Source organism: Gorilla gorilla, chromosome 3 (genome assembly GCF_029281585.2).
Source record: "Gorilla gorilla gorilla isolate KB3781 chromosome 3, NHGRI_mGorGor1-v2.1_pri, whole genome shotgun sequence".
Lineage (NCBI taxonomy): Eukaryota > Metazoa > Chordata > Mammalia > Primates > Hominidae > Gorilla > Gorilla gorilla.
In genome coordinates this window covers 71,218,011-71,234,964 of record NC_073227.2, presented here as the reverse complement: position 1 = coordinate 71,234,964, position 16,954 = coordinate 71,218,011, and the positions used below count along the sequence as shown (strand labels likewise).

The 16,954-nt window shown below is 41.0% G+C and overlaps 1 protein-coding gene across 2 annotated transcripts in view; it reads right to left on the bottom strand.

Moving 5' to 3' along the window:
* Positions 1-13,393, bottom strand: part of KDR (kinase insert domain receptor) — a 47,551-nt gene extending 34,158 nt beyond the window's left edge. The window contains exons 1-7 of one of the 2 annotated variants that reach the window (XM_004038687.4): positions 13,018-13,393; positions 8,889-8,982; positions 6,390-6,586; positions 3,079-3,209; positions 2,672-2,840; positions 1,924-2,063; positions 1,103-1,280 (exon numbers count right to left, since the gene is read on the bottom strand). In XM_004038687.4, the coding sequence (XP_004038735.3) occupies positions 1,103-1,280; positions 1,924-2,063; positions 2,672-2,840; positions 3,079-3,209; positions 6,390-6,586; positions 8,889-8,982; positions 13,018-13,084 (976 nt within the window). In that variant the 5' untranslated portion in view covers positions 13,085-13,393. The remainder of the gene's footprint in view (positions 1-1,102; positions 1,281-1,923; positions 2,064-2,671; positions 2,841-3,078; positions 3,210-6,389; positions 6,587-8,888; positions 8,983-13,017) is intronic. The other variant, XM_055384206.2, reaches the window with a different exon arrangement.
* Positions 13,394-16,954: the final 3,561 nt, after the last annotated feature.

The following is a 16,954-nucleotide window of genomic DNA, read 5'->3' as shown; positions in this document are numbered from 1 at the left end:
AGCAGATTTTCTTCCACCTCTGCCACCCCTGAGACAGCAAAACCACCCCCTCCTCTTCCCCCTTTTCCTCAGCCTACTCAACGTGAAGACAAGGATGAAGACCTTTATGATGATCCACTTACACTTAATGAATAGTAAATATATTTTCTCTTCCTTACAGTTTTCTTAATAACATTTTCTTTTCTCTAGCTTTATTGGAAGAATACAGTATATAATACATATAACATATAAAATATGTGTTAATTGACTGTTTATGTTATCAGTAGGGCTTCCAGTCAACAGTAGGCCATTAGTTACATTTTGTGGAAGTCAGAAGTTATACCTTGATTTTTTTTTTTTTTTTTGAGAAGGAGTTTCACTCTTGTTGCCCAGGCTGGGGTACAATGGCACGATCTCGGCTCACTGCAACCTCCACCTCCTGGGTTCAAGCAATTCTCCTGCCTCAGCCTCCTGAGTAGCTGGGATTACAAGCTCCCACCACCACACCAGGCTAATTTTTTGGATTTTTAGTAGAGATGGGGTTCCACCATGTTGACCAGGCTGGTTTCGAACTCCTGATCTCAGGTGATCCACCCACCTCAGACTCCCAAAGTGTTGGGATTACAGGCGTGAGCCACCACGCCCGGCCTATACATGGATTTTTGACTGCAGAGGAGGGAAAGTTAGGGGAACTCCCCTGAGTTCCCCCAATCCCTGAGTTGTTCACAGGTCAACTGTATATTGCTAAATGTTTCCCCAGTTTGCAAAGCTCATGCTTATTCAAGTAGGCCTCTCAGCCTTGCAATAAAATGAAAATTTAAAAACTACCTTAGCTAATACTATTTATCATAGTAACAATCGTAACAGCAGCAATAACTATAATAAGTAATACTAAATGAACTCTTACTGTATATCAGCACATCTCATCTTTAAAGTTGAGGTTTGAACCCAAGTTCCTGACTACAAAGCTATGCTCTTGACCTCTAGATCATGTGGCCTCCCTAACAAGAAAAACTAGAAACTATCTTCTGAATGAACAAAATAGGAATCACTAAGTGACCTAAATTTATTTAAATTATCTCACTTGTCAAGGCACAGAATAATTTCCAAGACCATAGCTTACCGTGGACCCTGACAAATGTGCTGTTCTTCTTGGTCATCAGCCCACTGGACGCTGCACAGGTGTACAATCCTTGGTCACTCCGGGTTACACCATCTATAGTTAAGGTGCTCAAAAATTTCTTCATCTCACTCCCAGCCTGGGTTTTTAGGTCTCGGTTTACAAGTTTCTTATGCTGATGCTGAAAAAACAGTTGACTGAACTTCCAAAGCACAGCATATAACATTACCCAATAACTTCTAGTAACACACAGAATTAAATCTGGCCTTTGGTAAACATTATTTAATGCTAAAAACAGGGACACCAGAACTTTTGACCTCATGCAGACAACAAATATATTTTGTTTCAGGAGAAATAAATGGAACCAACTGAATTAGGATTTTTAAAACCTCACATGGTGAAAGTGAGATGGATATAAACTGCAGAAACACAAGTAAATGTGACCACTGTTTAAGGAGCAGTGTATCTCATGCCACCTCTTAAAGAGAAATTCCCTTAAAAGGAATGCAGATCAAAAACTTTGGAGAACAGAGAAATGACATAATGTGGAAAGATGGAATCACCTAGAGAAAACTAATATTCATAGCCTGGCTATTGCAGAATAGGACAAAATTCCTGGTATTTCACCTTTTGGTGGGTGCTATCTGTTCTGCAATTCCCTTAAATTGTGTGTGTGTGTATGTGTGTGTGAGTGGGTGTGTATGTGTGTGTGTTTAAGGCTCTTACATTTTATCTGGCCAAAGAGGCCCCTATCTCTCAAGCAAACTTCATTGGGGCTTATTATCTAAGTATTTGGAGGTCTGGCTTTGAATCATTAGCCTTACCTTCGAAGAAGGGTATTCCCAGTTGAAGTCAATCCCCACATTTAGTTCAGTTCTTGCTGTACAATTTAAGACAAGCTTTTCTCCAACAGATAGTTCAATTCCATGAGACGGACTCAGAACCACGTCATAAATCCTATACCCTAGAGCAAGTAAATTGAAAAAACAGAACATGAGAGAGCAACTAAGCCTATAACTTTGCACAGATTTATTTTTTAAAGTAATGCAACTTTAAAACATGCCACATTGTTTTTCCCTGCAGGCCTCACCAATACTTGGTAGCTCCCAGGAAAATGGCCAACAGAGGTTTACAAAGCACTACCTTCGCAGATCTCAAAGATGTTGTAACCCAGTGGATAGAAAAGTAGTAAACTTTCAGTGGTCAGTAGCCCTAGGCCAGTAGGGCCAGCTTTAGCAAATTGCTGAAGTTTCCATAAAATAGTCATAATTGAAATAATTGATAGCAAGCAATGCTCTGAACATTGAATTCTTCATAAAATGTGCTCGAGTAATACCATTCACTTTCATCCTTTTTTTAAAAAGTTTTCTTTTTCTTCCTTAATCTTGGCAAGAAAAGAGACAACCTCAATTGCACACGGGTTTATTTGGTAGAGAAGAGCAGATGATTTGCCCAACACTATATCCTGAGTTCCTATACTTTTCAATATCCTTCTTCACTCTATGTTGTTATCTCCAAGATCTTAATACAAGGATATGTTATTAATGATATGGAAAGGTAATTTCCTCTTACCTACAACGACAACTATGTACATAATAGACTGGTAACTTTCATCATTAATTTTTGCTTCACAGAAGACCATGCCAGCATAGCTGATCATGTAGCTGGGAATAGTAAAGCCCTTCTTGCTGTCCCAGGAAATTCTGTTACCATCAGGAACAAATCTCTTTTCTGGGTATCTCTGGGTAATAAAAAGACATATCAAATATTTAATCCAGTACCAAAAATGAGAGCCATGTACAATGATCACTGAAGAATTCATCTTATTTTTAAGAATACTAATTAGTTTTATTCATTGCATTTGACCCTTCCTAAAGGATCCTTAAAACTCATTGTGAATATTATAAACAGGTTACCCATCTTAATATTAGCTTAAAATTATAAAAACTTAAGAGACGATTGGAGGAGATGCAACTTACTGCACAAAGTGACACGTTGAGATTTGAAATGGACCCGAGACATGGAATCACCACAGTTTTGTTTTTGTTCTCAGTAATGTACACGACTCCATGTTGGTCACTAACAGAAGCAATAAATGGAGATCTGTAATCTAGAAGAAAATTTAGTTTTATTAATGAGTTAATAGTATTTACTAGAAAAGTTGGTCATTTTTCAGGTTCCTAAACTCTAACCAGACAAGTGAATGACTGGAAGTGACACCTCACACAACCAAAGGCATCCACAGATTATTCTGCTGATAGATATCTGTGCTACAGGAGGGTGTGTGTGTATGTGTGTGTGTGTGTGTGTGCACGCACATGCATGTGTATATATCTGTGTGTATAAAAATTTTGAAAAAAAACTCCCAATTGAGATTGACTCCTTTCACAAGGTTTATTGACAAGTAGAATATATTTTTATAGATTTCACATTTTAAAAGATTAATCATTATAATTTTTTCAAAATGAAGGATAATATTTACTTTAAAATTTAAAGTTAAATCTATACACCTTACCGACAAGTTTTACTAATGTTTAAAATACTCATGTGCTCTCTCTTTAGGTAAATAATGTAAATTTCATGAAAATAAATGAATGGATCCCAAAGGATCTTTAGATTAACAGGAAACAGCTAACATTTTTGAATTTGGTTATTCAAGAGGACCATTCATGTGAGCATTTTAAGATTCTGAAGACTAGGGATATGATTCTTTCTAAAACCATGTTTAATTGTTTTTGCATTTAGTTTAACATTTAGCAGTCATTGATATCTTCAATGACAAACATTTGAAAAGTCACCACTCCAAAGACTGAGAAGAAAACTGAAGAGATTCTGACTGGGTTCTGTGGCTCACGCCTGTAATCCCAGCAATCTGGGAGGCTGAGGCAGGTGGATCACTTGAGGTCAGGAGTTTGAGACCAGCCTGGCCAACATGGCAAAACCCCATCTCTACGAAAAATACAAAAAATTAGCCAGGCATGATGGCACGCGCCTGTAGTCCCAGCTATTTCAGAGGCTGAGGCAGGAGAATCGTTTGAACCAGGGGGGCAGAAATTGCAGTGAGCTGAGATAGCACCACTGCACTTTAGCCTGGGCAACAAGAGCGAAACTCCGTCTCAAAAAAAAAGATTTCAAGGCCATTCAAACATTACTCATACAATGTTAACATGCTGCTGGAAACCTAGTCCATTCCCCAGAGATAGAGATGATGTGGTGTGGAGTCATGCTTGAAATCTCAGAAACATTTCACATTGCTATGCCCAACACATCTGATCAAGCATTTTCAGAGTGCTTCATAATAGTCAGTCAAAGTGAAGAAAGAGTTAATTAAACCACAGGGGACAAAGGCAGCTAATTCCCTGCAACAGCAGAAGTTTTATTTCCTTCCCAGCTGGAAAGCACAGAAAAGCAGCCAATCTAGCCCACCACATGCCATAGCCATTATCTTACGAGGCCAGGGCTCACTTCCTGGCTCCATCCATTGCTGAAGAGAATGGGGTCAGAAGACTAGGGAAGTAAGGTGGGGACCAGAGGGGACATTAAACACCTATCCATAGAGAATACTTCAGTGTTTCCTTTCCCATTGTTTAACTTCATGGCCAAAATCTTGGACAGCCCAACTCCTAGAACTTTAGGCTTAGACAGGAAGCAGAATTTAATGGTATATCCAAAGACAGGCAGTGTACCAATAAACAGTGCTAGGGATTGCCACTTCTTAATATTGCCTACCTTTCATCCACATGTTATGAAATATTACATAACTTGCTTACAGAGCAAGCCTTTGGAAGCTAAATTAACCCTTTGACGTAAGACTAAACCTATTTAGTAAATCAATTCTATTTCGGTATCTCAAAAAAAGGAAATAAACAAAAGAAACCCAAACCACCACCCAGCCTCTCAAAATAAAATATTTACTGAAACTCATGAAATGAATTTTCACATGTCTCCAAGTTTCCTGACTTAGGAAGAAGTAAATAATGAGATATGGGGGAGGTTCATCTTGTAGTATTTCTAGACAGGCTGAAAGCAGGAAATCCTTGCAATCTTCTGACCGAGCTGCATCTCTCAAGACTGCCAGGTCAAAAGGAGCCAGAAATTCTCCAAGATGTGAGCCCTGTCTCTTTCAAATCTTGTGGAGGGAAGGAGGAGGGCACAGAATTCTATCTTTGACAGTGCTTACTCTGGGCAAAGATATTTCTCAAACATTGTGAATCCAGTGGCATAGGTTATTTTGATGTGGTCTCCACTTTTTCATTGCACTGACCATATTACACTACTGAAATGTAAGCAGAGATATGCAAGTGTGTTTCCCAAAGCTGATGAAATTCTTGCCCTGTAAAAGCTGCTTCTGGGAAAAAAGTCTAAGTCATCTTCACCTGTCTCAAATACTCCGGGATGTAAAAAGGCATATACGTAAATACATAAAATGTCTGTTTATCTTCACTGAAAAGAAAAATATTTGGTACATCCAACCAAACTATGATGCAGCCCTTACATTCCTTAAATTTATATCATAGAGATCTCATTAGTTAAGTTAGGTTTTCACAGAAAAGATAAGATAGTGTAAGATTTTTGAAACACAAAAGAATGCATAACTCATTATAAATGCAGAATATGTGTGACATTTATTTTATACTATATGGATGTCAAGTCAGCCTTCATAATATCAATCCCAAACTGCACATCCTAGAAAGATACAGCATATCATCCAAGATCTCAGACCAAACAAGCAAAGGAAAGAAACATTGTCCTGAAAAGAGTCTGAAGCAATGTCTTTATTTGCACATGAGTATGGGAATTGTTTTTTATGAAGTACTAGTAAGAAAAAAAGGTTCCTATGTGCAAAAAAACTCCAGAGCCCTTGGCAAAAAATGCTTTGCTGTGCATTCTTGGGAAAATCTCCTACTCTGCTGTAGATAACTTATCTCTCCACAGAAATTTCTCCATAATTCACCCCCAAATCTTCCTCAATTTCAAGAATTTTAGGTTTTCTTCTCAAACATAAGAAGACTTTTTGTAAGTCTCAATGGCCAACAGTGAACACAGATTTACCTTGGAAACAAAGATCAGACCCAAACTAACTGGGCAAAAAAGAGGTAACATGGCCCAAGCTCCAGAATCAATGAGTCTTATTTCTCAGAGAAAGCCTCAGGAGAGAAGAATTTTGTGTATTCCTCTTGGCAAACAGCCTTTAGAGCAAGCCCTTTGTTGTACTCAATTCTTCTTTGAGCCTATTGTCTTTTATAACTGGTAAAGAGACGTGGGAAATGAACTTTATTTCACCACTTACCTTGAACATAGACATAAATGACCGAGGCCAAGTCAGTTTCCCGGTAGAAGCACTTGTAGGCTCCAGTGTCATTTCCGATCACTTTTGGAATTGTGAGTGTCTTACAGAAGAGGCCATCGCTGCACTCAGTCACCTCCACCCTTTGCTCACTGCCACTCTGATTACTGGGCCAAAGCCAGTCCAAGTCCCTCTGTCCCCTGAAAAATTAATTTCATGGAGGTATTAATATGAAGTGCCAGACTGTGAGGCTATTTCTAAGAAAAGAGAAAATTTGGTTTTGAAACTTAAATAAACTCTTCAACAGACACAGTCAGTCTTCTACAGGCCAGGCATGGTGGCTCATGCCTGTAATCCCAGCACTTTGGGAGGCCGAGGCGGGTGGATCACCTGAGGCCAGGAGTTCGAGACCAGGCTGGGCAACATGGTAAAACCCTGTCTCTACTAAAAATACAAAAATGAGCCAGGTGTGGTGGCGCATGCCTGTAATCCCAGCTACTCAGGAGGCTGAGGCATGAGAATTGCTTGAACCCGGGAGGTGGAGGTTGCAGTGAGCCAAAATCACACCACTGCACTTCAGCCTGGGCAAGAGGGCAACCCTGCCTCAAAAAAAAAAAAAAAACAACAAAGTCTTCTACCAACAAGTCAGATTGACATATGATGAAAAGTTATAAACTCAGCTTCAGAAGTCACTTATAAAGATTCCTGAGTTTTCCATTAATTAATGCATTCTTTCTTTCAACAAATATCTATTAAGCATCTACTATGTGCCAAACTTGTTAAGGACTAGAGAAAGAGCAGTGAACAAATCAGACAAAAATCAATGCCTTTATGGAACCTCAGTCTAACTGGAGAAAACAGACAATTAAAAAGTAAGTAAAGTTTATTGTATAAAAGATAGTGTTTAGTACTATGGAGAAAAATATAGAAGATGCAAAGAAAAGGGTAAAGAATTTTGCAGGAGGTGGTCTTGATAAAGCTAGCCATAGGAACATCATGAAGAGCAGTATTACAGGAGCAAAAACAGCACATGGAAAGGCCCTGGAGCAGGTGCATATCTGGAGTATTAAGGGAACAGCCAGGAAACCAGAGCAGCCAGGTAAGAGTGAGCAAAGGGGAGTAAGAAGTGAGGTTAGGAAGGAAGGAGGTGCAAGTAAGAGTCCCTCAGGACCTTGTAAGGACCTCGCATTAAAACATAGATGGCTTGTACTGCAGCATTTCTCTACAAGGCCCCAAAGAAGATAAGAAGATAGTCAACATCAAGAAGAATGTAACATTATTGGCCCTTCATTCAAAGAACTTAAAATTTCCAGGAAGTTGCAGCTAAATCAATGAAGTTACTTTTAACACACTCCATGGTTTTTTTCAGAACATAAGAAATGTTTATGCAGAGTTTTTAAAAGGGAGCATGGGATCCTTGGGGATTTCAAATAACCTTGTTATCAAGGGTCGGTAAAAGGAAAATCTAATGGGAAATGTGTCTTAAACAAGTAAAGCTAGAGAAACAGCACCTGCTACTGTGTTTTTTCCCAAGGGCTGGGTATTGGTAAGGGGCTAGGGTATTCTTTATACTGCGGTCTAAAATAGATGTATGTCATTCGGTTTAATGCTTAGTATTCAACAAGTATGAAGCAACGGCAATAAGCTACCCAAGGTCCTTTGTGGACCCCCAGCACTCTTCCAGGAGGGTAACATCACCTCCACTTGTCACAGTCTCTACCAAAAACACACAGGTCCTAAGAAGGCTCCATGCCTTTCATGTGTGATCACTATGTTAAACCCAAGGGTCTTCTATCTTTCATCCTGGGGTAAGGGTTGAAAGGCAAAATTTAAAGGCCTCTTCTTCTTGACAAAGAAGTCTACTTCTCCAGTTATCAAAAATCAATAGCATGACTTCTTGCTAGCAAGTGGGGAAAGATGCATTCCAGAATATCAAGGCAGAGCCCGAAGTCCATTATTTATGTAGATCATGCGCTCAGTAATATTACCCACTAAATATTAAATTGCTATTAAATATTACTGCCTAAGTAATTACAGTAATAAATTTCTTATAAAGCAAAGTTTTTGGAAAGGGATAATAAGTGTTCAAGAATCATACCGAGCATAATAAATATAGTCCCAAATTTTTTCAACTCTATTCCTTAAATGTATGCCCTCAACTTCATTTATTCATTCATATTTATTGAGCGTATGTCTACTATACGCCAGGTGGCTGTACTGGTTATTGGAATGCGGGTGTGTGTGTGTGTTTGTGTGCATGTGTGTGTGTGTGTGTGTATGCATGTTGGCAGAGAATAGTATAAAAACACCAGCAAAATTGTACAGAATTTTTGAGAGAAAATTCTTCTCATTTTCCATTATTACATCAGTTCTTAGAAACCTCACCACTTATGAACAATTACTACAAGCTCTATTATAATTCTGCTCTACTGGAAATTATTTCCACTCAATAAACAATCAGTTACTTAACACAAGAAATCTAGATCTAGAATGAATCCTTACCTGCAAGTAATTTGAAGAGTTGTATTAGCCTTAATTGTAAGTATGTCTTTTTGTATGCTGAGCCTGGGCAGATCAAGAGAAACACTAGGCAAACCTAGAAACAAATTAAATAAATGAATGTAGTTGCCACTGAGTTAGACCTAATAGGAAACACCTTCCATAAACAATGCATACTCTATACTTTAAAAGGCCTCTTCAGCAATTCATTGTATAAAACTGGGAATTTACTTTTCACCATTCTCAGTAAAAGTTCACAAGCTGTGTCATAACAGGAAGAATGGGCAGATGGTCATAAACCAACACAACAGTTCTGCAATTCATGGAGCTAGGGTGGAGTTCCTGTTTTCCTGCATTGCCAACTTCAAGGTCTTACAAAAGGATACGGGACATTGAAACCAAATGAACCTTCATCTGATGATTTCACTCCCTTGGGAAAGGACCCACTGACATTTCTTATAAAACATAGGATGTACACATTTGACTAAATTGCTGATTAACGAATCCCACTTAGACGGATTTTTATATAGTTCATCTACGTACCCTGAAGGGAGTGAGAGAATCTATGACCTTGTCTCATTTTCCTTTATCAATTTTCTAGTGCGCTTCCCCTGGTAACCAAACTGCCACAGCTGAAATAATGGCTCATAAAGACTGTACATTAAAAGCAAGGGAGAGAAACTGAGGAAGAGAAAACATTCCCCAATTCCACACATACATGCATATTAATATACTTTTATGTATGTGTGGAATTTTCCCAATTTTACACATATGTGCAAATTAATATACTTTTCTGTCTACTGTAATTCATTAGCATTACCCTTTTTTTAAAAAGTATATGAATATTTTCGTGAAAAATTTTCCCAATTTCACACATACATGCTAACTAATGTACTTTTCTCTCTATTGTAATTCATTAGCATTACCCTTTTTTAAAAACGTATATACATTTTTTTAAGTGTAATGCTAATGAATTACAATTGGGAGATCTGAACTTATTCATCAAAGCCCTGAACTCATCCTGACATCAAGCTTCAGACATAAGAAACTTGTCTTTACCTATAAGGGATAAGAACCAGAAAAGTACCACGGCATAGATTCCTCACCATGGGTCACTCTACAGCAAGATAATTGAATTCTCTGTCAACTAAATGTGAAGAGCTATGAGGTGTTGAAAAAGCATGAGAGAAAGAAAAATTGTCCACTATGCTAAGGTCTTAATAAATATCAAGACCTAGAAAATACCAGCTTTAAAAAAGTAATTGATGTTGGGCAGGCACCCAAGCTTTCTAAGTCATATCAACTAAGAAAAAATGACTCCCTAGGCCTAAACTGGCATTGACCTTGCTGGGCAAATAAGAGAATATGAACAAATAGGACGAAGTATGAGACGGAATAAATAGAGAGAGTATAAGTAAATACCCAGTGCAAACATCCAGTGCATTGAATCTGAGGATCCCAATGTGAACAAATGCAGGCAAAATGAATAAGTGACTGCACATGTTCTCACACACCACACAGATGTGCAAAATAAGTTACTGACATAACTGGTCAATATCATGGTTTTTAAGTCAATAATATGGTTTTTAAAAAACTGGAAACTAAGTTATATCAATATATCTCAGAAATTAACTGGCATTGGTACTGACTTATGTTTAGAACAGTTTTGTTCTTAAGACTTTAGACTGTGTCAGAATATCCCTAGGTCTACAAATCTGCATTTTAACAAGCATTTCAAATTATCCTACCACAGATGGTCTATGGGCCACTCTTGGACAGTTGCTGGTCTGGGTGGTCATGTTTAATTAATTTGCACAGTACTTTGTGCGTGGAAGGGGGGTTACATTTATGTTTTAAATAGAGAATGGGGTCTCGCTATGTTGCCCAGGCACATCTTGAACTCCTGGACTCAAGCAATCCTCCTGCCTCTGCTTCCCTAAGTGCTGGGATTACAGGAATGAGCCACTGCACCCAGCCTGCACAGTACTTTTTAATATGAAAGAAATAACTGCCCCCAAAACAGGCAAACAAAAAACCAAAATGTTTAAAAGCAAAATGAAACCTGGAGTCCCACTTTGTCTAAGAAAAGGAAAATGAAAACAATTCATTTGGATAACACAGGTTTCAAACTTGACTGGGGAACACTAGGTTGAGAAAGATGCTGAAAACATGATGTACAATTCACACTGCAATCCAAATGAGAAAAAAACCATTATTTGGGCACATTCTTGTGAGAAAACAAATGGCAGTACAAATGACTCTCAATAAACTGTGCCCACTCGGCTACCAAAATCAGAAACTCTTGAAGGTCCCTCATAATTTATTGCCACAGATCACATTCTAGACACACTTTCCTGTGTAACAAATATTTTAAAAAAGAAAAGGTATGTCCTTCATTCATAGGAAGCTGAGACAATGCCATACTATTCTAGAGACACATTTACAACAAAAATCTATTCAACAAGGCTCTCAATAACTTCAAATTCATATTTGTAGACCAACATAGTTTTTTGTTTTTTGTTTTTGCTCCATTAAATTTCATTCGTTTTCATTGGCAAGCTTGAGCTGGACTCTTCAGAAAGTTCTAAAGAAATAACTGTAAGAGGTACATATGCTACTACTCAATAAAAAGCCCTTCTATGTTCAAATCCCATAACCAATATTAATTAATTTGTGCACTGTTACCCTTCCAGCTCAAAGACGGGAAGGAAAAACAACAGTGCCTCTGTCTCTAGAATTTGATGGCACCAATTACAGCCCAATCCAATTAAGCAAGTAATGCACTCCAAAAGGGCAAGTTCACCATTATATTCGGGGCGACCGGCCTGCCGTTACTACTGCACTAGGAAACACCCCAGGCTTAAAAGCAACTCACTTCTTTGTGGAATACAGAGCAACCACATGTTCCAGACCTTCATTCTCTGCCCAGAAAGGGGGAGAGAGAGGGCTTGTCAGGGACAAATGAGTGTCCATGGTGGACTGGACCCGTTGAACCAAGTCATTATAAAGAAAATTCAGTAACCATGGACAGATGATCCTGGTACTGTATGTGGGTGTGAGTGTCTTTTAAGACATGTGATTCTTGTCTTAGGAAGTAAGAAATTTTTTTCCCTGAATTATTCGACTTTTTTTTTTTTCTTTCTCTGACCCTTTCCCCTTTCTCACCCTGCAAACGGTGGAAATCTGGATATCAGCAAACTGGCTGCAGGAAAGAAATATTATCTAAGGGGTGGGGAGAGAAAGGAAAGTGAGGAAGAAAAGACAGACAGCTATTGCATGAAGAACGTGTGTGTTCCTAATTGAAGGAGACGGAAATTTTAGGCGGCAGGGAGAAGAAGGAATGGCACTAAAGCTAGGTACCAAGGCCCACAGGAAAGGTTTTCGGAGCTTGAACTTCTGACTATGCGCTTACACCAAGGACCACAGCGCTTTGAAAGATGTGCAATGCTTTACGCAGGACAGTTGGCTGTTACTTGGAGACCCTTGGGGAAGCTGTCAAAGCCCCCAGGACAAGTCCCTATTCCCCCCCTTCTTCGCTCTGCAAGGAGAGCGGCGTCCTGCACCAAGGAAGGAAAAAAAGTTTCTCTCTGCAGACCCCACTTCACACAGTGGGTGTGCAAGTGTGTTCGAGCATGAAGACATCAACGGGCCGGGTCCCGCAAAGAGGCAGAACCGAGTGTACCGTCCGATCCGGGAGACCGCCCCTGAGATTCCTGCAAGGTTTTCTTCCCCGGGCCCGGACTAGGATGTTGCGCGCAGCCAGACAACTTTTCACCGCCTGTTCTCGCCTGCGGAGGCACCTCCTGCCTGCCAACCCCAGGCGCCTTCCCACCCCAGTCTCCCAAGAGCCTGAGGGTGTGTCGGCATCTCAGGACACGCTCCAGCCGAGGTCCCTGTCGCAAACCAGAGTCCTGGAAAAGGAACTGGGCTAGAGCACAGGCGACCACAGACTCGCTGGGTAATCTTGGGCCAGTCTCTGAGCCTCAGTTTCCCCACTGGTAAATGAAAGATCGCAAAGTGTCAAGTCCCGTCCAACTCTCCAGCTCTACGATTCCGAGTTAGATCTGGCTTTCAGGTCCTCTCCGCCCTCACCCGACCTGTCTGCCTTCCTCCTCCAGAGTGGGCTCCTTACCCACAGAGGCGGCCCGGGTCTCCACGCAGAGCCACAGGGCGACGGCCAGCAGCACCTTGCTCTGCATCCTGCACCTCGAGCCGGGCGAAATGCCCAGAACTCGGGAGCCGGTTCTTTCTCCCAGCGCCTGTCTAGAGAAGGAGGCGCGGAGGTGGAACTCGCGGCACCCCGCAGCGCAGGACAGTTGAGCGCACAGGGCTAGGGAGCCCGGGCGCCGACCGCGGCTGCAGGGGCGTCTGCGGGTGCCGGTAGGAGAGGATATCCAGGCTGCCAGACGGGCTTTCTGCGGCGCGCAAGTGATGCCCGGCGCAGGCAGAGGAAACGCAGCGACCACACACTGACCGCTCTCCCGGGGTCCCGGGACTCAGTGCAGGGTGGGAGCTGGAGCCGAAACTCTAGAGCGCGGAGGCGGGGCCATGCGGGGCGGGGCCGGGGCGGAGGAGGGGCTCTCCCGTGCGGCCAGCCCCGCCCCTCACCCGGGTACCCGGCGGGGATCTCCAGCTCCCCAAGCCCATTTACATCTCCCCATTTCCCCACACAACTGGGCTGCGCTGGGCCCCAAGTCGCCCAGGAGAGAACATCCCGGAGCAACAACTTTGTTTCTGGTGTAAATAAAAAGTACTCGGTAACGGGCGCTGAGCAACTCCAAGATTTCATCGCTTGCCGGTCCCCGAAATTTGGGGAGCATCACCAGGAGCGCAGCGAAGAGCACCGCGCCCTCACCAGGCGCGTCAAAGTGCAGGACCCTCTTCGCCATCGCGCGCGTCTGAAGTGGCCGAGAATCTGCAGCAGTTTGGAGCCACAAGGGAGAAGCGGATACTCAGCCAAGTATGCCGGGTCGTAAGCTGGCAGCGACTCCTGCCAGTAGTTTTGGTTTTTGTATAAGGGTATTTTGTTTGGCCAGTATAATTGTAGTTTAAAAAGCTGCATCTGGTTGCTCTTAATCAGAAAACGCACTTGCCCAATTCGCCAACATTCCCGCTATTTCCCAAAATATTTGGCGGCTCCAAGTTTGAAGTGACCTGCCTAGCCCCAAGAAGGCTTTTGTCCATCGTGCTCCCCAACGAAGAGCCCTAGTGAAAGTTTGGCCATGCCCCTTTTCAGAGCAGAGCTTCCAGCCAAGATATCCTTAGGCCCAGGGGAAGGAGGCCAGCTGCCAGCGGGCTTCAGTGGAGGAGCAATGAAGCAAAAGCACCTAGGACACTCTGTGACCAAATTGCACAACTGTCTCCACGTGTGTGGACTTCTTGTGGCAGCTGTTTGGAGGGGAACTCCAATTCCTTCCTGAGCACATTCGTTCCTTCTGGTTTTCTGTCCATATCGCCCCACACCTGGGGAGTGACATCAAATGTCCCCTAACTTCATTAAATATGAATCTTCCAGATGCCTATGTCTTTTACCTCCCAGAGGTGCTTTTTAATGACAACCTAAAGGACCATTCTTCACCAAGATAAACACACAGAATTATTATATCTACACCTAATTCAAACTAGATTGATTGTATACAATTAATGTAACCTGTTACTTATCTTCATCTGTTTTTAAATATTTACTGTATTCACGCTTTTACTTTTCCAAGTTGACAGGTGAAATATTTTAACGCTGAAATATAATGAATGTATATGGCAAAAAAAATTTTTGGAAAAACACAAAAAGGTTTAGAGTGAAAAGACTTTCTTTTGGCAGAGGCATTTTTATGTTTCCTTTTTTTTCCAAGCAGATTCTTAAACGCAAGTATGTAGATATGTCACCCTTCTCTTCCCACAATTGCTTGGTATAAATGCTATTTGAGCCTTGGCTTTTTTCCCTTTAAATTTTATTTATTTATTTGAGACAAGGTCTCACTATGTTGCCCAGGCTGGTCTCCAATGCCTGGACTCAGTCCATCCTCCTGCCTCAGTCTCCCAAAGTGCTGGGATTACAAGCAGGAGCCACCCTGCCCAGCCTTCACTTTATAATATACACTGGAGATTCGTTCTACATCAACCTTTAAAGCGCCATCTTTTATTTATTTATTTATTTATTTTTATATAGAGGCAGGGTCTCACTATGTTGCCCAAGCTGGCTGCGAACAAAGCTCCATCTTTCCATCTTTTCAATGTTGGCATAGTGCTCTACTGTATAGATGTACTCATATTTATCTGGGAGGTATTTATTTGGGGAGGGGAGAGAATCTTTAAAGAAACTCCTCTCTTCCTGCTAGTAAACTCAGCAAATAAAATAGGATGGACTCTGGCAAAGTTGGATAAAGGGGTGGGAGATGGAACCTGGTTTGGAGAGGGCAGTTTTTCTCCATCCCCATCACCAAACAATTCCCTATCAGCCTTATTTACAATTCATGACACTTCCTCTTCCATGTCTCATTTAAGAAGATAGTGTCTCCTCTGAATGCAAACCAGAACCTGCAGGCCCGTGGTAATAGCCCCCTTTAGAAGTCTTGGAGGAAATGATGCGTCTTTGATGGCCGCAAGACCAGAATTTGGCAGAGTCTCAGTGAAATCAGTCTACCACATTCCCTCCCACACAGCACTTAGAAGTGCCTTAGGTTCACAAAAAAAATGGCAAAGTCTGTTAAAAAAAAAAAAAAAGAAAGAAAAGAAAGGCTGTTCCATGTGCAGCACCCTCTCGTTATCTGGCATTGCAAAAGAGTGACTTTTGTGAGTTAACCCAACAGTAAGGCACCTAGCAAAGTGCCCCAAATGTGTTGAGTGTTCCATAGATGCTATTCAGATGCCACAGCAGAGTAGTAGCTAAGTGCAAAGACTCTGGATTTTATTCCCAGATCTACCACTTACGATCTGTGTGATCTTTACCAACTTACAAGTAACTTATCTATGAAACAAAAAAAAAATTATAATAGTACCTTCTTCATAGGGTTCTTACAAGAATTAAAGGAGTTACTGCATGTAAGGCACTTGGAGTAGGCCCCAACACAGCTAGTAAAGATCTTGGATATAGTAAGTACCAGATACACATTAAGAAACATTCTGCAAAGGTTGGTTATACTACGATGCATGGGCTTCTTCATGCTGCTGAGATCTAAACTGCTAAGCAGGCTCATTCATTCAACAGTTTTTGAGCACCTACTATATGCTAGGCATTGAACCAGGAACTGGGGTTACGATGGTGAAAATAATGTCAAGATGAGCTTAAATGAGGAATCATTGTAATAGCCTCACCCAAGACAAATTTAATTTAATCTTTAAGCACTTCTTGTCTCCAGCTACTTTTCTGGGCTTGTACATACAGAATATACATTGTTCATACTCAAAGCACACTGCATAAATTACTCTCCATGATCTCCAAATTTGGTTACATTACCAACAGTATTTTGGACTCCATGTCTTAACAAGTTATACGAAGATTTGTCAAAGGTTAATAACTGTGGAAGTTCAATTGCTTCAAAGAGAATAAAATACCTAGGAATCCAACTTACAAGGGATGTGAAGGACCTCTTCAAGAAGAACTACAAACCATTGCTCAATGAAATAAAAGAGGACACAAACAAATGGAAGAACATTCCATGCTCATGGATAGGAAGAATCAATATCGTGAAAATGGCCATACTGCCCAAGGTAATTTATAGATTCAATACCATCCCCATCAAGCTACCAATGACTTTCTTCACAGAATTGGAAAAAACTACTTTAAAGTTCATATGGAACCAAAAAAGAGCCTGAATTACCAAGACAAATCTAAGCCAAAAGAACAAAGCTGGAGGCATCACGCTACCTGACTTCAAACTATACTACAAGGATACAGTAACCAAAACAGCATGGTACTGGTACCAAAACAGAGATATAGACCAATGGAACAGAACAGAGCCCTCAGAAATAATACCACACATCTACAACCATCTGATCTTCAACAAACCTGACAGAAACAAGCAATGGGGAAAGGATTCCCTATTTAATAAATGGTGCTGGGAAAACTGGCT